At 42.3% G+C, this 25392-nt stretch overlaps 1 protein-coding gene across 8 annotated transcripts in view; it reads left to right on the top strand.

Annotated features, from left to right (window-relative positions):
- TCN2 (transcobalamin 2) overlaps positions 1–25392 on the top strand; it is a 361155-nt gene that overhangs the window by 299883 nt on the left and 35880 nt on the right. For all 8 annotated transcript variants that reach the window (XM_069619162.1, XM_069619163.1, XM_069619159.1 and 5 more), the window contains exon 8: positions 12642–12834. In XM_069619162.1, the coding sequence (XP_069475263.1) occupies positions 12642–12834 (193 nt within the window). The remainder of the gene's footprint in view (positions 1–12641; positions 12835–25392) is intronic.

The following is a 25392-nucleotide window of genomic DNA, read 5'->3' as shown; positions in this document are numbered from 1 at the left end:
GCAGCCCACAGACCCAGCTTAGAGGTATGATGGAATGATCTCCTGAAATGGGCAGACGCTGAGACAGCAGCATGGCATGAGGCAGCCAGCAGAGGGGAGGATAATGAAGTGGGACCTCTGATAGCATGGAGACAAATGATAGCCACATTGTCGGGACCCCCCATGTCAATTCCAGGGAAGATGACACATCCGAGAACGACGAAGGGGATTGACCCCAAGAGAAAGGAAATTCGTAACCCTGAGGTGGAAGCTCGAGTTAAGGGGGAAAGAGAGGGGAAGACAGTAACAAAATATAAGTACTGTACGCTAATAAACTTATAACTGAAAATGTCGGGTGTGATGCTTATGTTATGTTTTGTTTGTTGAAAAAAACAATAGAAACCTTTAATAAAAAAAACTGTTAAGAGCAAGACCCTTTGGGGCAAATCTCAGAACATGGAAGAAGATCAGTGGACAAACTTGAAGAATACCTACTTGAACCTGAAACTTTCAAAGACCCCAACTTAATACAAAACTCAGCTCCAGTGACTAAGGACGCCTCAGTTTCTGCTACCTGGATGAGACAGGGCGCTGCTCACTTCTTGACTAAGTGGGACCCCCCTTTTTTAAATCTTGTATCTTCTACCATCAAAACCAGTAAGGAAGGACCCTTCTAATGGTGGAGCCCTGCCCCAATATCTGAGTAAACCATTCTCCCATCTACCCAGGTGTGACAAAGGAGAGTGCACGTCTCACTTGAATTGGTGGTCTTAGCCCTACTGAAGCACTGTCCGCTCTGCCTTCGGTATAGCCTTGCCACCCTTCTCCATGTGTGTAATCAATATCTAAGTGGTGAAAGCAGTGGAAGTGGAAACAAGATGCACCAGCATAATTTGTACTGGTGTTTTATATACATGCCCCAAATCGCATGAGTACTTCAAGGCGCCAAAGTCATCTTGTCGCAGCCAGGATGTAAACGTTTGTACAGACTATTGACATTTAATTAGGGTTAGTAAGAGAGTACGTTCCAGAATTGCAAAGGAAACAAAATGCCGAGGGGGGAGTAGGTGGGCAGGGAGAGGAGCGATGAAGGGTAGAATTGGAATGAAAGTAAGTGCAGGTTACTGAAGTGGTAAAAGTGCTGTGGGGTCTAAAAGTGTATAACAGGTAAGTGTTATAATGGTAAAAGGGAGATGGAAGAAGGGAGGGAAGGGGTGGCAGGAAAAATGTAAGCCAAAGAAGGGAAGTAGGGAGGGGCACTTGGGGTGTCTAATTGCTTAAATAGTTGAAAGAGGGGGTGTCCGGATGAAGGACAGAATAGAGTGCAGCTGGTAAATTGTTAGGTGTATGAAGGTTGAAGCAGGTGGTGTGTTAGATTTGTTATTGAAGGTTGGCAGCGTGCCAGTCTTTGGACTGAATACTGTTGTCGCAGACCTCCTCCACCCTTTTACCACTGGAGTTTTGTCTCCATTGCCCTGAATCCATAGTATGGCAAACAACGTGGAAAGGTAGCCGATATGCCCTGTGACGAACAGACAATGCCAGCCAGAGTTTACATGCTGGTAATAAGTTTAGGAAACATACCCTATGATGACCATATGTTGGACGTCCACTGAACAGAAACACAACTCTTAATCCTTGAGAAAGTGCCCAATGGCATGTTAGTTGGACAGAATAATATGTTGTCGCAATACGTAAACTAAAAAATGTCTTACAGATATTGTTTCTTTATTCATTTGACCTTACAATGAATTAGTGACGCATGTTAGGGTGGAACCTTGGAAGAAACCCATCTGTTCATGAATCTGCAGCAGCACCACAGCCTCATGTTTAGCCGTGAATACGCAGGCACCTCATCCTGAACCCAAAATGCAGCTGCAATCAAACCTCCTTTGGCTCATATGCTAGCGTAGCAGGGGAATTGATCTATTGCACCTGGTGGGAGACAGGTGTAGGGGTGCACACTAATACACTTTTTCTTACTTATAAGAACTTAACCCACCTCTTGCCTGCCTGCGGCAATGCCCGCTTACCTGAATATCTGAATCACCCTGGGTGTGCCGCTGTAGGAAACAGACTTGGTAAGGAAAGGAATTAGGTATATTTGGTTCCCAAACTCCCTGGGAAGAAACACTAGATTAGAAGAAATATGTACCACACATGGAAAGGCAGACAAAGCAATGCTGATGTATGTTTTCCTAGTTGTTGATCAGAATATATATAGATCTTAGCTTCACTCCCATTACACCAGCAGTTTTGTAATTTTTTATCTAAAAAGGGAGTAACACATCTTGCCCTATAAACCACTATAACTTGGGACGTTGGAGGTCCCTTTAGTGAGTCTGGGCTGGGAGATGTATGCCAGAAGCTGGTGGCCTCAGCGAGTCCTTGTACCTGGGCTGCGTCTGCCAGCAACGACCCGTGGACTCCAATCGGGCCACCTGTAGCAGGGGGAGCACTGCATAATAAGGAGCAACTCAGATGTCAGTAAAGATGGTTGCTCCACGTTCCCACTGGGAGTGCCAAACAATTGAGCCTGGGCCTTCGGCGGTGAAGAAGTTGCAACGCCCCTCCTGACAACGAGGCGCCATCTATCAGCAAAGGCAGGCTCAACAAAGTATTTTTTTTTTTGTACTGGCACTGAGCGGAGAGCTGTGCTCGACCCTTCACTGTGAGGGTCAGGCTTTTTCCAACTGTCCCAAATGGGGCTCCACTCACGCCGTTGAGAACTTTGTCTTTGTTGTTATTTGAAGGCTCCTCCGCAAGGCACATGTGCAGGGTTACCCTTACATTCATTCCTTTTCACTGAATTCTTTTTCCCCAAAGGGGGGGTTATTCTAGTGGCACAAGTGCTGTTCTCTTTTTACGGCTTGCACATTACACCATCTTAAGTAGTGCCTACGGTGCTCTTGGCTGCTCCTGTTGCTTACACATTTTCCTTTAGCTTCTCACCTGCATTGCTGGTCCTTCAGGAGACCTGGAGCCATGTTCTTGAAACCTCTGACTTGCACCAGAGTCGATAATCTGCTAATGTTGGTTGAAAATATCCAAAGATCGCTGACTGCGAGGTTCCCAGGTGCATGATTAGACATTGGAAATACTTTCCTGAGCAGTGAGAAAGCTTGATCGCTCTAGCAGAGCTGCTCTGATCGTAGTATTCCCCTAGATTTAGTGGTATGTCATCAGGACTATATCTCACTTGACCATGCAGAATCCTGCCAGTCTTTCTTGTTTATTGCAAGTCTTGTACTGTGGCTGAGCAACATTAGAAAATGTGGTGCCATGGAGGTACATTTTAGGAAAGACTTTCTTTTTGCTGCTTTCCTCCCATAGACTTCTATTGGGCATCCTTCCTTTTTGCTTTGCTTTGAACTCTGTCATGACTTTTTGGAGATAAGTAAAGCCTTCTGCTTTACTCCCATTTCCCTTTTTCTCATTCTTACGGGGGAGAATGATGAGTCACTAAGACCAACCCTTTTTGTTAATCTTTGTATTGATACAATTGCACACATCACGTTACAGTGAAGTGCAGTTGGGCTCCTTTGTATCCATATATCCTTTCATGGTTACCTCTACATTGTTCCTAAGACAAGCTGGTAGGCACAGTGATATTATTTCCATTTTGGAACATTTTATTAGTGCACTTTTGCATTGATCACAAATGGCTACTAAAGGCAGCTAGCACTCTAAGATGGCCATGCCACAAGGTTTTTTCACTTGTTCTTTACCTATGTTGTTCTTTTGGATTCTTCTCAGGTCAGGAAATGCCTTATATTGAATGCCCGTTCCCGGGGAAAGCTGTGGCTTTTGCGGACTAAGGGTGGTTTGTTTGTGTGGCCAGAGGAGGCGGCTGGGACTGTCTGGTCCCAATTCACATGCCTGGTCCTTGAATGTGTGTTTCTTATCAGATGTTGTGGCCAGTGGCTATCCATCATTGAATAGCCACTGTTCATGCCTGCTGAAGATCCGAAGACTACTCCTGAAGTGGCCCAGCAACCCTTCCTGTGTCCAGCCCAGTGAAGCCCTGCTCCTCTGCTTGATCTTCGAAGACCCTGAGCGGCTCTTGGTCTAGTGGGACCACGTAGTCTCAATGCGTTCTCGAGGATCCAGCCCTTGAGAGCCTTCAGAAGTGTCCCTGCACTGCCCGGTGGACTGACCAGCTCTCTTGGGCTACTTCGCCAGAACGGTTGCTGTTCTGAATTGAAGTCTGGAACTTGGATGTCCGCCAGCTTGTGCCACAAGTTGCCTTCTCTCTGAACTTTCAGCTTCCTAACTTCAAAGGAACCTGTCCTGGAGCAGCTTCTGTAACTGTGACTGGATGGAAGGACACCTGTTGTCCAATGCAAACCGTGGTTGTTGCTGGAACTTGCCTTCTTCCATCCTGTGAAGTGTCCTGAAGAGGCCTGCCTCGTTGGATTCTGCATTTCTTCGCCAAAAGGGATTGCATCTTGCAGTTGCACCCAATCGGAAGAATCCTCAAACATGCAACGCGTGGGAACAACTGACCGGAACAAAGGGCAAAAGATTGAGCCCCCAGTGACCCCCAGATGAGACATCATGACGTCTGGGAAAATCTGATTGCGGAGAGGGGTGTAAATAACTAAGCATACCTGTGCCTATCCTCCCCTGTCCTCCATAGGCTAACATTGGGAACAAGTCCCTTTGTCTCCTATCTCCCTTCCACTCATCTCTGGTCATCGAAACTGGGGTGGGTATCCTACCCCTGAGTTAGCCTTGTGTCTGGAAGAAAGGAGAAAATGTACCTATCTTCAGGTAAATTTTTATGGAACTTTTAATTAGTAAACACCATTAGTAAACACCAGCACAAGCCCATTGCATCCTTTCTAAGAAAACTCATACCTGTGAGAAACATTGTGTTGGAACCTGTGACTTTTGGGCACAAGTCCCCATTCATCTTAGGGTTAGGACTTCTAAAGTGAGAATATTGTACTTGTCACTGATTCCCATCATTTTACTACATCTGAATAACTTTTCTCATATTCATGGTTAAGTTATTTGATGAGGTATATTAAGTGAACCTAATGGTGATTTTGTATATTGGCATTATAGAGTTTTGTGTGATATTACTACCTGCTAATTTCATTTTTCAGCGTGTTCTAAAAGCCTACAAAAATAACGGTATTTTTATAACTGACTGTCTAAATTGAATTATTGTGTATTATATTGTGTGGACTCATTGAGGACCCAACTCAAACACTAGTGAGACTAAGCCTTGACTGCTCTCCATTGCACATTTACTGGATTTTAATATTTTATATGACCAAGGTCAGTCCAATGTGTGTTTTATTGATGATGCAGCAGATTGGATTTGATCTTTTCTAGAAGGTCATCGGGCCAGAGTCTTTCATAATGATCAGAGTGCCACTCCTGTGGAGTTATACTGTGGAGTGCCTCGGGGGACCTGCCTTTCCCCTACCATTCTTAATCTTTTTATGAAACCCCTTTTTGATATTTTAGATCATCTGAGCGTATTATACACTAATTACACTGATGATACTCTGATTTTAATTCAGCTCACAGGGGCCTATGATATTGATTCCACAAAAGTCAATGAGATTTTTAGTCTCATTCAAAACTGGATGGCCCATAATCCACATGCTTTTAATAGTTAGTCAACACACTTGTATTCGATGTAAAATCTTCAAGTCAATAAATAAAATAAATAATATGCGTATAAAAATGAAAAATACTATAATTATAAAAATCATATCAGTATCATTGGACAATCTTTATAAATGTGCAATGTTAGCACTATCAAGTGTGTGTCAATATCATTGAACAACCTTTGAGGACAGAGCACAGAGGGGAGCCCTGCTCACAGCCTCTAACATTATCTTTATATATTGTCTATTTACATGTAGTAGTAGAATTTGACAACTTCTTTCTTGGCAACCAAGATCTATGGGTGTATCTAGCAACCACATAGACTATGTGGGATAGAGTACTCTGCCTTAAAAATAACATTGCTGTTCTAACAACTCTCATCCCAGCTTCCATCAATATAGGCTTCAGATACATATGTCGGAAATATTTTGTTTTTCTGCACAACAACATAAAATGCATGACTTGATTCTGTCGCCTCCCCACACATCATACATTGGTCTGAGTACGACTTTTTCCAAGTATGCGTAAAGGCGGCCACTGGGGGGGGTTCCCAGTCTCACTCGCATGTATGGGGATTCCTTGTACGGGGTGAAATAAAATCTATATATCATTTTCTACTTGGGGTCATGAGCTCAAGGTAGACGTGGGCAAATTTAAGCTTCATAGTACCAGCCACCAACTGGCCCCTTGCTCTTTGGGCCGCACAAACCCTTTGAGCTTTCCTTATTCCAATTGGTAGGTTTTGAGGGTTTTCCCATAGATACCTCCCCCTATTTCAAAGAGGGACTTTTTTTACTTGGCAAAGTCAGTCTATTGTCTTCCCTCCATCTATAGACATAACATGGCTTAAAGTGTCTCTGTATTTCTCCAGCCCTTCCTGGTTTCACAGTCTTAGCCAAAAAAGGGCTGGGCTAATGGACGCCAGAGAGGTCACTGGGGTTACTTCTAACTCTAGGAGTAACAATGCGGAAGGAGTGCTAAAAGGTAATAAGACAAGTTTTTAAAAAAATGTTAGTTCACTAGATGACAATCTTTCCAGGTTGGCATGCCCCCAAAATTTAGCCCCATATAAATCAGCTGGAACAACCTGCTTCCCATATAGATCTAATGCTGGAGAGATTGCTCCTTGGCCGTGACTTGCATGAAAGGCCTAAATGGACTCCGCACATGTTTCTAAGGTGGAGACTGACTGTTTTACCTGGGATACCCATCCCTCTGATTCTTGAAATCTTACCCCAAGGTAGTCAAAGGTTTTGACTTGATCTAGTTGGTTTTTGTTCACCTTTAACACGAAAGACTTAGGTTTTGCAAACCGGGGCTTAAACACCATTACTTTTGACTTCTCAATGTTCAAGTGCAATTCCAGCTCTTTGCGCTTGGACAGGAATATCGCCAATGATTTTCCCAATCCTTGCGGGGATGTTGCCAACAATAATACTGCAGCGTAAAATAAGACAGGGTACTTATCGATAGCCATTTTGGGGCAGTCCTGGCACTCCTTTAAAAATTTATCAATTATCTGTTGTATATACAAATTGAATAATAGGGGTGACGGGACATCCCTGCCGTACTCCCTTTGTTACGTCAAAGCGTGTGGTGTTTCACCTCATAAACCATAGCAAACAACAATGCTATTTCTAGAGTAAAGTAACCTGATTATCCAAATCAGGTGTGCAAGAGCATTACATAATAATTTCCACAGAGTTTCACTCAATACTGAATCAAACGCTGTCCTCAAATCAAGGAATGCAGCGTCTATTTTCATTTGCTTCAGAACTTTATATTTCTGAATCAGCATAAGGAGCAAGAAACAGTGGTCAATGGTTCCTCTGTTCCTTCTAAAGACTGCTTGCAATTCACTTATAACGTTGTTACTTTCTTACTAGGAGGGATATCGGGTGATAGTTGGCCGGATAGACCCTCCCACCTTTTTTTATACAAGGGAATTATAGTGGCCTTGCACCATGATTCAGGGATTGCACCTTTCCTTATGATTGCATTGAATATGCTGCACAAGATTGGGGCCCAAATATCCACCTCGTCTTTGAACACATTTTCTGGAATGAGGTCAGGCCCAGCTGCTTTACTTCCTTTTTGGGAGATGATTGCATGTTCTACTGCCCCTACAGTTATATACAGCCCACCATCGCTCAATGGAGCAACCTCTTTGTTCATTGATCGAGTAAGTGCATCGCCCTCCATTCCCCCATACAAACTCTCCAAATGAAGTTGCCACTCTTCTGCTCCTATACAGCAGTTGAGTCTGATCCCCTTTCAAATCCTTATCAGTTACAAGTTGCCAAAAGGGCACATTATTTTTATTTTGTAGAGCCTTGGAAATACTTCTCCACTTATCTTGTACAAAATAATCTTTTGAGGAACATTTTCTTTTGTACTGTGAGCGAGCCCAGCACAACTTTATTTTGGCTACAATCCCCTTTGTGTCTATGCAGCCCAAGATTTTCTTTTCGGCTCTCAACACTCTCCATCATACCACTCATTTTTGCACAGTTTTCTTTTTGATTGTTCTCTTAGATACAGAGATATGGGGGAGCACATTTTCTTTCAACTTCTCATAGGCTTCTATGTTTAAAATATTTGATGTATAGAGCGCTGGCTTGCCGTTTTGATCCAGCACCTTTGTCCACCTGACTGATTTACGTGCATGGCCTCCTATAGTCAAAATTATAGTAAAAATGTGGCCATGCCTCACTCCCCTGGGTTTGGCACTCTTTAACCCATCCCCTCTAATTCGTACACACAGGGGACAATGATTGCTCTCTGTTCTTATTTGGATCATAAAATCTTCCACCCGGGCCCAGGCAACTCCTGAGATAAAGGAAATATAATCTACGAGGGATGAGCCATTGTGGCCCTTAAAAGTACTTGTTGCAGGCTGATCTTTGGGAAAGTGCCCATTGCACGCTCTTAAACAACATACAGGCTGTTTCTACTGCCAAACGATGTAGTCTCGCTGGGGGAGATGCAATCGCATCAGGGATGACCCAAGCTAAATTTTGGTTTTGCCATAGACCTTCCAATATTCCCACTGGTTCAATCTGGAGATTGAATCTCCTGCTACTAGTATTGTGGTGCTTGAGCTTCCCCCCCACCCCACTTGGATAGTATTCAAGGTATCCCTTAGACAGGTCAGTGTCTCCATGCCTAGTTTGGAGGAAAGCCTTTTATAGATGTTAAACAGTTCTATTAATTTGTTATCCCCAGTTGAAATGGATAACCATTTTAGGTCTGCAGTGCCCGTTTGCTGAAACGCCACCCTCCATCCCAAGCAGACCTCCACCCAGATCATTAAGCCACCACTAGGTCTACCCTTTGGCCCTTTTATAGCAGGCACGTGGAATGTTTGATACCCTTGAAAGGGGACCGGTTCAGAAGTACAGGTCTCCTGTAGCACTAATACGCACCAATTGGTATCACCTAGGAGTCTGTTTAAACTGGCTGCATTCCATGACACCAAGGTAAAAACCCCTTCCCCCTTTTCTGGGCTACTGTCTCCCACTTTCAGTCAATCCACATCTTCTGTGTTACCTGGTTAATTAACTTGTTGTGAGTTCCTTTTCCCTCCTCTTATGCCCTTATGGGGCTAGAGTATTTGCCCTGTTACTGGTATAATTTCTTCCCCCATTATTGGAATTAGCACCGACCCCCAGAAGTTGTAGAAACTCAGGAGATCTTCGAGCAACCAAGGATTTCCCCACTGACGGGACCCTGTGGTCTATACTCAATAGACTCTCTACTAGTGCCCACGATCAAAGGAACACCTGTATATAATCTAAGTGGGAATTCGGTATCCTACCCCTTTTGACAGCATTATGTAATCTCTAATTACTGACAAACAGTCTTTTGTGTGCCGTATCCAATAGATGCATTTATTCTTAAGGCTCTCCTGATCCTCATACATTTCCTGACCCACACGGGGGATATTAGTCATGATAACTGAAGGGCGAGGGTCTCTCGTAGGTGAGTTCATAACGCTCCTTGTTTGATCGTATCCTAAGGGTTTATTCAAGGCAATTGTATTTGGGCCTTTTAGTGGGGGAGCCGTTCAGCTTGCATTCTTTTTCGTGTCCAATCCATATTCCTAGAGCCACCTATGGAGTTATAGTTCCGCCTGCTCCAGGGATTTATGTTTCCCCTTCCAGTAGTGGGCATATTGCTGACAGGTAAAACTTGGGGTGCCATATTTTGAGCTTGTGGATTCTCTTTTGCTCTATAGGTTTCAACATTACAACAGGGTCTAAATCTTACTGCCAAGCCCAATTCAGCCACCTAATTTTTAATCTCTTTAATTTCCGTTGTTACTTCTTTCAGCCAATTTCATAATTTAATCATAATAAACTCTTCCAATTCCATAGTTAGTTATTTCACCACAAATCTCTGGTTGTTAGATTCTAAATTGACTGTTACCCCCTCTAGATTACTTGTGTCATCTGTCTGTGTGCCCACTGTTTGCGATTTAGCAGAACCTAATTTCCACCTATTTCTTAGCACCACCACTTTCTCACTCCCCTTAGTTACTGCCCTCTTTTTGCATGCATTTCACCCCCAACTTGCGGGCCTCTTGGTTTCCTGCCCTGTTGGAAGTTTCGGGTAAGTTAACCTGAGGAGTGGGGTGCATCAGCATAGGTGCTGGGACTGAGTGGGGGCCATAACGGTCAGACAGCATTATAGAAGGAGCTTTTTCATACACGCCTGGTCCTCCAATCTCTTTCTCGCCATTTCCTCCAAGGGATTACTAGTAGTCGCTAGCTGTGATTTGACTAAATTACCAGTGACTTCTTCGCTCAGTCTCTAAGTGGTTTTGGCTGCATGGTTATTTTGGCTGTATATTTCTATTATATTAGCATCTCTGGCTTCTAAAAACATATCATTATTGGTAACTGGGAACTAGTCATTTTTCCCTCCTACTTGCCCTGGCTGTTGTACAACTTCAAAACTGGATGGCCCATAATGCACTTGCTCTTAATAGTAGCAAGACATAGCTACTATTGGTAGGAGTGCAGCAAAAATTGAATAGTCTGCATATTTCATATCAAGAATGTACCATTTCAGACTGCACCATCCAAGTTCTTCCTAAAGTAAAAACTCTTGGAGTAATATTTCACTCCTCTCTTACCATGAAGGACATGTTAATTATAATGTTTCTTCATCAGTTTATTATTTAAAACTATTAAGTGAGATCATGCCTTTTCTCTCTCAGGAGAACTGTGCTACAATAGCCTTTGTTATTCTGGGTGCAAAGATCGACTATTGTGGGAGCCTTCTTGTTGGCTCTGCATTGAAGCACATAAATAAGCTGCAAGTCCTGCAGTAGCGTGCAGTCCATATTGTTGCTAACATTGGTCAGAGGGAACACATAACAGAAACCCAGAAAGCTCTGCGCTGGCTTCCAGTAAAACAGCACCTCCCATTTCGGATTCTTACCATTGCACATAATTGCCTTTTTTGCAAACGTCTTGCATATCTTTCTCAAAAATTCATTTTAAAGACATCCGCTCACCTTTTGAAATCTAGCAATGGTAACCTTCTTGAATGACCCATGACCAAATTGGTGAGGACTGGTAGATGTGCATTTGACTTCTTGGTACTTTCATTTTGGAATAAACTGCCAGTCGAGCTCAGACTTGAGACCTCGTTAATAGTTTTGAAGAAAACTATGAAAACATTATTTTTTTTTACTTGATCTTATTAATCCTATTTGACTCTGCTCTGGTTTTATCCCTTGATGATTGTTTTATCTTGCGGCTGCTTTTATTGCTTCCATTATTTCTTTGTTGATTTTAATCTTTTGCTTTGTATGTTTCTCTTACTTATTTTAGCTGTGTTTTATTCCATGTCTGTTATGTTTCTCCTTGTTTTTTTGTCTTTTCTGTGCACCCGTTTGTCCGTGGGCCTAAGGCGCGTTAGAAATACAGTCAATGTAAACATTAACATAAACAGTGCTAATTGGGTTTTGGCTAATCTCTCAGAGCTCCCTGGTCGCCAATACTCTGGCTAGCCTCCTAAAATCTGCTCACCACGCCTGATTCTAGAAATCCATCTTAACACACTTGAACCCCACTCTGATGCTCCTGACACCTGCAACCTGGTTGCACTGTCTGCATCTCACAGACCCCACTGTTATGTGAACAACCTCCTAGGAGGAACAACCTCCCAAAGGTCTCACCAAGTCTTGCTGAGAATCTGTCAGTCGCTTGTGGGTGCTCCCTGGCACATAACCTGTTCCCATACCTACAGCATTATTGATGAGAGTGTGATTCAATTGCCACCCTGAGCTCCTTTGATTAAGTAGAATGCAACAATGAGATGTGAATTAACAAACCCTGCCATTTGACATCTCAGTGTGGTTACTAATATGGACCCATTCAATTGGCCTTTCCTATTTGCTTTGCTCTCATCTTCAAGGCTCTCAAACCTACTCCTGGGCTTCTACTCACAGCCATTCCCTTGCTCCTTCCGGCCAAAAGGGATTCCACTTAGACAGTGGATACTGCACCCTGCTCCTTCTTGTATATCTCAATGTTTGTCACCAACGCCACCTGCTCCTCATGTCCAAGCCATTGTACAATGTCAGCTGAGACACACAATGGTGTCCATGTCAACAGTTGGTTGGGATATTACTATTCATGCATCTAATGTCTGGGCATATTTCAGAGAGAATAAGGGTCAATTGTAGGGTGGGTCATAGTGGATAAGACTCATTCATAACAGATGACAGCATATCTCTTGGCCCGTTAACCCCCATAACAAACACACATTTTGTTAGTAGTCTTCTCTTATCTTTTTCCCAATCGTTTTTCTGTTCTCTAATGTCTCTCTTTCCCTCTCTCTCTCTATTTTCCTCCCCCTTACCCTTGTTCTCTCTCTCTCTCTCTCTCTCTCTCTCTCTCTCTCTCTCCTTCTCGCTCTCCTCCTATCTCTGCTTCTCTCTCTCTCTCTCCTCTTCTCTAACTTTGGCCATCTCCCTTTCTGTTGTCTGCTCTCATGGTTAATTCTCCCATCTTTCTCTTTCAAAGACACACTGATTCTGCACAGTGGCTCCAGGACAAAAGGACTGATCTTGGCAGAAGAGAAGATAAGCGTCCGCCTGACTGTGACCTACTTAACACACCTTGGCACGGAGTACAGGACAGAGGTCCAGGTCCCGGCGGGATCCTCACTCTTAGATGTTCTCACCATGGCAAAGACCCTGGACCCAGAAAATTTCTCGTAAGGATAGCAGATTTTGGTTACTTTGTGAATGTGTTGGCAGTATCCACTGTTAAACTGTTTCCCACCTTGCTCACCGACTGAACCATGTATTGCTCTTGAGGGTCACCTAATGCTTTACTTCAAGTAAGAATTCAAGGCTTTAATGAAACTAAATTCTAATGAAAAACAATGACTGACAGAAACTATGGCTTTCTGCCATGGCTAAATTCTCAACTGGATTACCATTCTGCATCAGGATCTTCCATAGTTTAAGGCAATTTGCATTTGTGGTTTGCGCTATAAAAATGCTTGTTTGTTATTCTGTACCTTGAAAGGCATCCTGTAGTATATTTTATTCTGACCGGCAATGCTACCTGATGGCCTGAGATGTCTCACCTGACGCAGTAGGTGCAGAACATAAATGGAAGGTTGCAAACTACTTTTGCCAGCAATGTTGAAGGCATATTAATAGAATCTTTCTATGAACAGTGGGGAAAGTATCAATGCTTAGGCGGTTTGAGCCTCTTGTGGTTCAAATCAAGGGCAAAGTCTCTGTTGCCAATTCCTGTTTCATGGGCAGGACCTGATAGCAATATGCTTAAACAAAGAGATAGGACACACAAACTGCTATGATACAAATGTAATCCTGAGTCCCTACACGTGTTCCTAAATAGAACACAAGTACTTATATCTTGAAAAAATAGATGCAGTACAACTAAATACAAAAAATATATAGATGTATTACTCTTTACAATAGAAACAGTTAGAACCATTAGAAAAACTGACCCATATTGAGGCACAACAATTGATTATAACAATTACAATTCACATTATTCATTCAAACCATTCTTCATCACACATTCATAACAGATATACAAACACAATCTTAGCAGCAAATTACAATGTCATAAAACAAATGTGTTTCAAATGATGTACATAATCCCGACATGTAGCATGTTTCAGTTCTTTTTGCCAAACTATGGCTGAACTCTCTTCAGGGGAATAAAACACTTCTTTCTTATAGTACAAATACTTTCAATGTTGTGCAGTAGGGGTACTAAGCACATCCACCAACAGATGTAGAACACACCGGCTGAAAGATATAAGGCATACAAGGGACCTGAGAACTCAGGATTCACAAACCGTTAACTCAAACATACACCATCTCTATCCAAAACCGAGGTACCAAGCCCCGTAAGTGAAAACAGAGAAGTGAGGGAATAGTAACCAAGACTATACAACCCAAGAGTCTACATAATCACCCTGGGAGTGAAACCAAATTCACAAACTAAAAACCGGTAACTACATATAGTCACTTCGCAAGCTACAACATGAATTCATTGTAAGCCAGACCACTATAAATGTGGTCCATTAAATAAGTAAGTCGAGACATCACCAACGGTACGTAGAGCACACCATCACCAGAAGTGCAAGACTCAAAGCAACCAAGTAACGTGACCCGATCACACCCAAGCCAAAAAACATGGCCCAACCACCAAATTACCTGGCCATGTCACCAATAGGCTCACAATACGTCTTCCAACCTCTGATCACTTAAATGTGGGGTCATCAAATATCCAACACGCCAATCTGAATGAGGTCCGTGTATTGGAGCTCGTAACTTCAAACCACTGTTATTTCTGTCGTCTGAAACCAATACATCCCTATGTAACCATGTGCATCGGAAGGAAAAAGGGAAAGCATAGTCAGAACTTCACAACATCCGCCGATACAATGGACTCCCTCTCGGTGCGTCTCCGTTACACCATATGGCCACATTCACTTGCTGCATACAAAACGCCCGAGGATAGAACTCACATGTAGCAATAAGCTAACTGCAAGTACCAACTTACTTCAACCACGACTACGAACGTCCTCAACGGTTCCGCTCGAATGTATCAATACTGCCGGCGGCACTCCAACATATGCTTCCGTGAGTTACGATGCAGCTGGGGAGCTGAAAGCAGATACTTCCGTAAGTGCCGAGACTACAAAGGAAATGAAGAAAGGACTTAAAAGGACTTGAAAACGGGGCCTGTGTATACAAACGTGCAAAAAATCACGCCATGCTGGAACTGACAGTCTCCCTATGGTGCACAGCATTGAATGAATACACAAACCTGCAAATATCCACTATATTTGAGATAACAAGTATATTTAATCACATCATTTTGAGAGAATGATTTAGACCACTTAAATGACCAAAACTGAACCCAAAGGACAGAATATGTGTATATATGTGTATGTGTGTATATAGGTTTTCATATTAAGACACACACAGTTATTAAAACAAGTGTTGACATGCCACACTCTTCATGCAGAAACTAGCAAGTTTATACAAGAGTCCAAATGGCTAACTACATGAACATCACAGGGAATACATCAACAATGAAACCTATATCCCTGGTTTGCACAAATAGTCAGAGATCTTAATTACACACAACTAACTCATAGATGATTTTGGTGCCAATCAACATTTTCATTAAGACCCACTACATGGCTTTGTAGTTTGAAAATCACTTTCTGTTCAAAATTCAATAGTTTCTGATCAGTAACCTCCTTATTCATACTTCGATGTTCTTAAGGATAACCCATTCAAAACTGGTATGATCATGTTTCATGTCTACAAAATGCTTAACCATGGGTGCCGTCAGCACCTTGTTTTTAATGCAGCTACGATGTTCAATGAGTCTGGTGCAGCATTTCCTATTAGTTTTTCCGATGTAGTGCAAACCACAGGGACACGTAATCATATATATCACATTATGTGTATTACAATTTGTCATACTCTTCATAGTCCACAAGACATCGGAATTGTTCTGCACAGATTTGGTGGTTTTGGTGAACTCACACATTACACAATGTCCACAAGGAAAATGGCCCACAACAGGAGGGAGGCCCCACAGAGTAGTTTGTTTCACGGGCACAGCTGGTTTAATCGTGACATCATTCCTGATTAATATATTCCTTAAATTTTGGCTCTTTTTGTAGGCTACCAGAGGAGGAGGAGAATCCTTGTTATTGTAAACTTTTTTCCATGTCTTACCAATGTATGACAAATTGGAAAAAGTATTAACAAATACAGGACCCACTTCTCTTCGTTCTTTAATGGTCTTTTCCAAAATCGCTTCTCTGTTATTGTTATACGCTCTTTTCGCGGAGGTCTTCACCAACCTAGCCAGATAACCCTTATCCAACAGTTTACGAGACAGAATATCAGCACTAGCAACAACATCTTCCTTAAGGCTGCTGTTACATTTTAGCCTGAGAAACTGTCCATAAGGCAAATTAGATTTCAAATGATTTGCATGATGGCTATTAAAATGCAACAATGCATTTTTATCAGTTTCTTTGATATAGGGTTTGACTTTAAGGACCCCTTGGTGGTGGAAAATAGTGATGTCCAAAAAGTCAATCTGGTGTTCCTGTATGGTGCCAGTGAACTTCAAAAACCTATTTTGCAGGTTAAGCCAAATGATGAATTCATTAGCTTGGCCCATAGATCCATCCCAAACAATGCAGATATCATCTATGTATCTCAACCACCTTCTTACAAACCGTAGAAACAGGTTAACGGCGTAATAGATGACACTCTTTTTGAAAAATTCAACATACAAATTGGCTAAATTGGGAGCCATTGTTGCACCCATTGCCGTCCCTTCTGTTTGTTGATAAAAGGATCCTTGAAACTGAAAAGAATTCTTAGTTAAGGCAAATTCAGTGCACCACATGATGAACCCGTTACTGACTGGATGTCTGTCCTCTCGATTCAAAAGTATTTCTTCTACCACTTCTAAGGTGGCACGCTGAGGGGTCTTCGTGTACAGCGACTGAATATCCAAACAGATCAAGAGAGATTTGCCTGATTCAAAAGGTAGATTTTCTATCTTATTAATGGCATCTGTTGTGTCTCTCAAATAACTAGCCATTTTGATAACAAACGGTCTCAAATAGAAATCTGCAAATTTGGACAAAGGTTCCAGAATGGAATTCACCCCTGACATAATAGGTCTACCTGGAGGGTTACTTAGATGTTTGTGGACTTTAGGGAGAATATAAAACACTGGTACTCTTCCAGTCTCCCGAATCAAAAATTCACATTCTTGTTTAGAAATAATTTCTGTCTCAAAGGTTCTAGTCACTTTTTCTCTGATGACAGAATGATGAACCCGTTACTGACTGGATGTCTGTCCTCTCGATTCAAAAGGATTTCTTCTACCACTTCTAAGGTGGCACGCTGAGGGGTCTTCGTGTACAGCGACTGAATATCCAAACAGATCAAGAGAGATTTGCCTGATTCAAAAGGTAGATTTTCTATCTTATTAATGGCATCTGTTGTGTCTCTCAAATAACTAGCCATTTTGATAACAAACGGTCTCAAATAGAAATCTGCAAATTTGGACAAAGGTTCCAGAATGGAATTCACCCCTGACATAATAGGTCTACCTGGAGGGTTACTTAGATGTTTGTGGACTTTAGGGAGTATATAAAACACTGGTACTCTTCCAGTCTCCCGAATCAAAAATTCACATTCTTGTTTAGAAATAATTTCTGTCTCAAAGGCTCTAGTCACTTTTTCTCTGATGACAGAACACAGTTCCAAAGTAGGATCACACAACATGCGTGTGTAACTTTTACCATCAGCTAGCAACCTCTCGCATTCGTTAATTCATTGCCATCTTTAAAGAATTAATTCAAGCGGACCTTGCGCATAAAAGCATGAAACTCTGTCCTAAACTCGAAAGGATCTTGTCTTTTTGTAATCACATAGTTTAACCCTTTCTTCAAAATTGCTTTTTCTGCAGAAGTTAAAATGTAGGTGGAAAGATTAATTACCATTGACTTTTGGGCATGCTCCGTGTCCGAACCTGATTGTCCCAATGTCCTCGGTTCGGGCCTTGTCCTAAAAAAGGCGTTTGTCGTCTCTGACGATTACCACCTCTTTGGCCTCTACCTCTCCCCTGAGTTACATTGGGGTGGTTTTCTCCACCATCTCCTGTAGTGCTTTCGTCACTCGAGCTGTAGGACGTGTCAATCAGGTTCGGACACGGAGCATGTCCAAAAGTCAATGATTACAAAAAGACATGATCCTTTCGAGTTTAGGACAGAGTTTCATGCTTTTATGCGCAAGGTCCGCTTGAATGAATTCTTTAAAGATTGCAATGAATATGTCAATAAGAACTTGAGTGGTTTACGCAATCCTTCCACGTTTTGTGCCCCTACTTGCTCTTTTAGTCCTGAATCTTTAGTTTTTGAAAGGCAGGTACTGAGGGAAGTACTTAAGTTGGAAAGTAAAGAGAAGTTTCACAACTCTAACTTTAGCAAAGCCCAACGTACCCTTATGTCCAGGTTATCCTAAGACAAAGATGTGATCATCAGACAGGCTGACAAGGGGGGAGCCATTGTCTTATTAAATTGTACTGATTATGTGAACTAATGCGAGAGGTTGCTAGCTGATGGCAAAAGTTACACACGCCTGTTGTGTGATCCTACTTTGGAACTATGTTCTGTCATCAGAGAAAAAGTGACTAGAGCCTTTGAGACAGAAATGATTTCTAAACAAGAATGTGAATTTTTGATTCGGGAGACTGGAGGAGTACCAGTGTTTTATATACTCCCTAAAGTCCACAAACATCTAAGTAACCCTCCAGGTAGACCTATTGTGTCAGGGGTGAATTCCATTCTGGAACCTTTGTCCAAATTTGCAGATTTCTATTTGAGACCGTTTGTTATCAAAATGGGCTTGTTATTTGAGAGACGCAACAGATGCCATTAATAAGATAGAAAATCTACCTTTTGAATCAGGCAAATCTCTCTTGATCTGTTTGGATATTCAGTCGCTGTACACAATGATCCCTCAGCGTGCCACTTTAGAAGTGGTAGAAGAAATACTTTTGAATCAAGAGGACGGACATCCAGTCAGTAACGGGTTCATCATGTGGTGCACTGAATTTGCCTTAACTAAGAATTTTTTTCAGTTTCAAGGATCCTTTTATCAACAAACAGAAGGGACGGCAATGGGTGCAGCAATGGCTCCCAATTTAGCCAATTTGTATGTTGAATTTTTCAAAAGAGTGTCATCTATTCCGCCGTTAACCCGTTTCTACGGTTTGTAGGAAGGTGGTTGAGATACATGGATGATATCTGCATTGTTTGGGATGGATCTATGGGCCAAGCTAATGAATTCATCATTTGGCCTAACCTGCAAAATAGGTTTTTGAAGTTCATTGGCACCATACAGGAACACCAGATTGACTTTTTGGACATCACTATTTTCCATCACCAAGGGGTCCTTAAAGTCAAACCCTATATCAAAGAAACTGATAAAAATGCATTGTTGCATTTTAATAGCCATCATGCAAATCATTTGAAATCTAATTTGCCTTATGGACAGTTTCTCAGGCTAAAACGTAACAGCAGCCTTAAGGAAGATTTTGTTGCTAGTGCTGATATTCTGTCTCGTAAACTGTTGGATAAGGGTTATCCGGCTAGGTTGGTGAAGACCTCCGCGAAAAGAGCATATAACAATAACAGAGAAGCGATTTTGGAAAAGACCATTAAAGAACGAAGAGAAGTGGGTCCTGTATTTGTTAATACTTTTCCAATTTGTCATACAAAATAAAGAATGTCATTGGTAAGACATGGAAAAAAGTTTACAATAACAAGGATTCTCCTCCTCCTCTGGTAGCCTACAAAAAGAGCCAAAAATTTAAGGAATATATTAATCAGGAATGATGTCACGATTAAACCAGCTGTGCCCGTGAAACAAACTACTCTGTGGGGCCTCCCGCCTGTTGTGGGCCATTTTCCTTGTGGGCATTGTGTAATGTGTGAGTTCACCAAAACCACCAAATCTGTGCAGATCAATTCCGATGTCTTGTGGACTATGAAGAGTATGACAAATTGTAATACACATAATATGATATATATGATTACGTGTCCCTGTGGTTTGCACTACATTGGAAAAACTAATAGGAAATGCCGCACCAGACTCATTGAACATCGTAGCTGCATTAAAAACAAGGTGCTGACGGCACCCATGGTTAAGCATTTTGTAGACATGAAACATGATCATACCAGTTTTGAATGGGTTATCCTTAAGAAAATCGAAGGTATGAATAAGGAGGTTACTGATCAGAAACTATTGAATTTCGAACAGAAAGTGATTTTCAAACTAAAAAGCCATGTAGTGGGTCTTAATGAAAATGTTGATTGGCACCAAAATCATCTATGAGTTAGTTGTGTGTAATTAAGATCTCTGACTATTTGTGCAAACCAGGGATATAGGTTTCATTGTTGATGTATTCTCTGTGATGTTGATGTAGTTCGCCATTTGGACTCTTGTATAAACTTGCTAGTTTCTTCACGAAGAGTGGGGCATGTAGACACTTGTTTTAATAACTGTGTGTATCTTAATATGAAAACCTATATACACACATATACATATATACACGTATTCTGTCCTTTGGGTTCACTTTTGGTCATTTAATTGGTCTAAATCGTTCTCTCAAAATGATGTGATTAAATATACTTGTTATCTGAAATATAGTGGATATTTTCAGGTTTGTGTATTCATTCAATGCTGTGCACCATAGGGAGACTGTCAGTTCCAGCATGGCGTGATTTTTTGCATGTTTGTATACACAGGCCCCGTTTTCAAGTCCTTTTAAGTCCTTTCTTCATTTCCTTGGTAGTCTTGGCACTTACGGAAGTATCCGCTTTCATCTCCCCGGCTGCATCGTAACTCACGGAAGCATATGTTGGAGTGCCGCTGGCAGTATTGATACATTCGAGCGGAACCGTTGAGGACGTTTGTAGTCGTGGTTGAAGTAAGTTGGTACTTGCAGTTAGCTTATGAACTTGTTAGAACATGTGAGTTCTATCCTCGGGTGTTTTGTATGCAGCGAGTGAATGTGGCCATACGGTGTAACGGAGACGCACGGAGAGGGAGTCCATTGTATCGGCGGATGTTGTGAAGTTCTGACTATGCTTTCACTTTTTCCTTCCGATACACATGGTAACATAGGGATGTATTGGTTTAAGACGACAGAAATAACAGTGGTTTGAAGTTACGAACTCCAATACACGGACCTCGTTCAGATTGGCGTGTTGGATATTTGACGACCCTACATTTAAGTGATCAGAGGTTGGAAGACGTATTGTGAGCGTATTGCTAACATGGCCAGGTAATTTGGTGGTTGGGCCATGTTTTTTGGCTTGGGTGTGATCGGGTCACGTTACTTGGTTGCTTTGAGCCTTGCACTTCTGGTGATGGTGTGCTCTGTGTACCGCTGGTGATGTCTCACCTTACTTATTTAATGGACGACATTTATAGTGGTCTGGCTTACAATGAACTTATGTTGTAGCTTGCGAAGTGACTATATGTAGTTACCGGTTTTTAGTTTGTGAATTTGGTTTCACTCCCAGGGTGATTATGTAGACTCTTGGGTTATATAGTCTTGGTTACTATTCCCTCACTTCTCTGTTTTCACTTTCGGGGCTTGGTACCTCGGTTTTGGATAGAGATGGTGTATGTTTTAGTTAACGGTTTGTGAATCCTGAGTTCTCAGGTCCCTTGTATCCCTTATATCTTTCAGGCGGTGTGTTCTACATCCGTTGGTGGATGTGCTTAGGACCCCTATTGCACAACATTGAAAGAATTTGTACTACAAGAAAGAAGCGTTTTATTCCCCTGAAGAGAGTTCAGCCATTGTTTGGCAAAAATAACTGAAACATGCTACATGTCGGGATTATGTACATCATTTGAAACACATTTGTTTTATGACATTGTAATTTGCTGCTAAGATTGTGTTTGTATATCTGGTATGAATGTGTGATGAAGAATGGTTTGAATGAATAATGTGAATTATAATTTTTATAATCAATTGTGCCTCAATATGGGTCAGTTTTTCTAATGGTTCTAACTGTTTCTATTGTAAAGAGTAATAAATCTATATATTTTTTGTATTTAGTTGTACTGCATCTATTTTTTCAAGATATAAGTACTTGTGACCTATTTAGGAACACGTGTAGGGACTCAGGATTACATTTGTATCATAGCAGTTTGTGTGTCCTATCTCTTTGTTTAAGCATATTGTGATACCCCATAGGTAGAGATAGTGAACAGTAGGGGTATAGTGTGGTTGTCCTTTTTTGATTTACCAGGACCTGATAGCAACATACTCCAGACAATAAAATAAGAAAGCAATACAGCCCCTCATTTATGGTGAACATGGTTCCCTGCAGCAGGGGATCAGCTTGCCCCATCACTCTACAGTGATAGCCTTGTTGGATTTGTATTTAGCATTTATTTGAAGAACAGGGATATGATATGATATGATTGTTTATTTATATAGCGCCTATACACAATGTGTTTCAAACCGCTTCAAGGCAAGGGAGGGAACAAGGGAAAATACAACCACATTCTAACAGGCCATGAACAGTAAGGATGTGAAATTAACTTTTGTACTCGGCCTGACGACATTTCAGATAGTGCAAGAGCTAAGATATAGATAAGGAAGGGAGGGGGAGAGTGGGAAGGAAATAGAAACAGACAGGCGACTATCATACTAGGCCTGACGACATTTCTGATAGAGCCGGAGAAAAACAAAAGGTGAGGGAGAGGGGTGCAGAAAGGGAAGGGAGGGACAAAACAAGCGACTATCATACTAGGCCTGACGACATTTCAGATAGTGCTGGAGGGGTGGTGAGGAGGAAAAAAACAGTAATGGGAGGGTGGAGGAAAAAAGACGAGGTTGCTATCATATTAGGTCCAGCGACAATTCTGATAGAGTAAGTGCATAGAAGAAAGTAAGGGGAGGAGATGGGAAAAGGGAGAAGGGAAAGGAGGAGAGAAAAGAGAGTAAGCAGTCAAAAAGAGTGGAGAAGCAAGAGTGGAGAGCGAATAGAATTGCAGAAGTCAGTAGTAATACATAATGTTGCAAGCCAGGGTACAAGATGAAGATGGGAACAGCATGATTCAGGGCCACCATGAGTACAAGATGCAAAGGAAGTCCAGCATGAGAGTTGAGAAAGAGTGATGCACCGTGAATGAATGAAGTCCATAAAAGTCAAATCCAGCATTGGCCACAAGACAGTGATGGTGAAGGAAACAACCAGTGGGCGGGGCTTGCTAAGTGGTGAAAAAGAACAGCAGGCAGGAAGGTACCAGGTGGGCGGGGTTTAGGCCAGGTGACCTAGATCCACTTGCACCTGCTCCCCATCTGCAAAGGAAAAGGAGCTGGAGGGCTCCTTAAGTAGGGAAACAGAGCGGCAAGCAGGAAGGCACCAGGTGGGCGTGGCTTGGTAAGTGGTTGAAAAGAGCGGGAAGCAGGAAGGCACCAGGTGGGCGGGGCTTGCTAAGTGGTTAAAAAGGGCGGCAAGCAGGAAGGCACTAGTTGGGCGGGGCTTGCTAAGTGGTGGAAAAGAGCGGCAGGCAAGAAGGCACCAGGTGGGCGGGGCTTAGGCCAGGTGACCTAGATCCACTTGCACCTGCTCCCCATCTGTGTCATTTCTATCAGAAATGAGACATTTACAGATGGCAGAAGCACTCCCACGGAGGGTCCCTGTACAAAAGCATAAAAATGAGAAAAGTTAGTGAGCCAGTTTGCGGGTGTAAAATATTAGGACATATACCAGGGACAAAACAAACAGAAACAAAATGTATTTAAGAAACAGACGACTTACAAATGTAACAGTAAACTAAGGGTGCAAGTGCTCTAATCTAAAGAGGAATACTAATTAAATATACAAAATAACATTACTAAGCATTGTTGTAGGTAGTGGTGGTTCAATTAGGGAGGATGGGGGGGAGCTATGGGGGTGATGCCTCTTTAGCAAGTAAAGGAAGTTCAAGCCAAGCTTTGAAGAGATCCACAGTTGGGCTGGCTTTGATTGCCATGGGCTGTGGGTTCCAGTGGAGAGGGGCGGGTAGTGAGAAAGAGTGGAAGTGAGAGGAGGCACAGGGAGAATATGAGATGGTGAGACTGAGTGCAGAGGAGGATCGGAGGGAATGAGATGGTGCGTACATTGTGATACAATCAGAATGCTATTGAAGAGTGAATTAACATGTTGTCAGTAGGTAGAAGTGGAGGGGAGGGAGAAACTCTGGGTAGGCTGTAGAGAGTGGGGATAGCAAAGTTGTCTAGAGGAGGGAGGTGTAGAGAGGAAGGCCAAGAAGTGATCTTGAGCGGTAGTCCAGTTTGCTGAGCACAAGAGTTAAGAATAGAGTTTTTGTAGAGTGGTTAGTAATGTTGAGGAGGTTAATACAAGAAGCAGAGGCAGTGGTAATGATGAATTGTTGCAGTTGTAGGTCGCTGTCAAAAAGAACCCCTAGATTGCAAGCCTTGGATGAGGGAGCAAGAATGTCAGCAGGAAAGAGGTAGGAGAGGGGAGGGTACGGATGGCATTGGAAGCTTGGAGAAAGAGAATTTCCACTTTTGAAGAGTTCAGCATGAGGCAGCTGTGATGAACCTAATGGTGTCATTACTCCTTTCCAAGGGAATGGCAGCCACTACCTGATCCTGACCCTGGGGGCTGCTATGTGAGGGAGGATCACAAGGGGGGAGACAAACTCTGGGGTAGTAGTGAGGCACCATCAGACAAAGCATGGTATTCCCCTTCCTCTCGTGAGGCTACCCCATTCATACACAATGCCCTCATGGCATATTGTTACACCTCCCCTCATTCCCCTATGAAAGGTAATGAAGACCTTGGGACAAGATCTGTTCCATTTCAATTCGAGAACAACTACATATTGATAATTGTGGATTATGCAACTCGATATCCTGTAGCATTCCCATTATGCAATAATAGGACCAACAAATCATCAAACACTTAATCCTGTTTTACTCACGAGTTGGGTTCCCGAAGGAGATCCTAACGGACCAGGGAACTACGTTCATGAGTCGACTCATGGCGGAGGTGAAAGAAAAAAATCCTGCATATAAAAATGTTTAGGACTTCCATTTAGCATCCACAAACTGACGGGTTAGTGGAACGATTCAATAAGACCCTGAAACGTGTCCTAAAGAAGTTAGTGGAGGCAGGCAGCAAAAACTGGAATATTAGGACACCTTGGACCCTTTTTGCCATCCGAAAAACGCCACAATCCTCAACAGGATTCCCCCCATTCAAAGTATTATATGACAGAGGGCCACAAGATGTCCTTGACATGTTATGGGAGACTTGGGAAGAGCGGGAGAAAGCCACCTTGCCCCTTTCCCAAACCGTCCAGCGGTTAAAGGAACATATTGCTTTTGTCAGAACAATAGTTCAAGCTCACATCGTTAAGGCCAAAGAAAATCAAAATATATACCATGATAAGAAAGCTTTGCTTAGGTCTTTTTCCATTGGACAAATAGTTATTGTTCTCCTTCTATCCCATGAGAATAAGATGTTGTCCAAATGACAGAGTCCTTATGAGGGGATAGAGCAAACAGGGTCGAAAGATAATCGAGTCTCCCAACCTGATAGAAAAATTCAAACCTATATCTATCAAGTAAACCGCCTCAAGGAGTGGAGAGGGGATCCTGTTGAGAACTCTACAGAAATATTAACTACTCTATTGACTGAAGA

This window comes from Ambystoma mexicanum, chromosome 10 (assembly GCF_040938575.1).
Source record: "Ambystoma mexicanum isolate Mex_15411 chromosome 10, UKY_AmexF1_1, whole genome shotgun sequence".
Lineage (NCBI taxonomy): Eukaryota > Metazoa > Chordata > Amphibia > Caudata > Ambystomatidae > Ambystoma > Ambystoma mexicanum.
The sequence above is the reverse complement of the archived record's forward strand: the minus strand, read 5'-3'. Positions and strand labels throughout refer to the sequence as shown.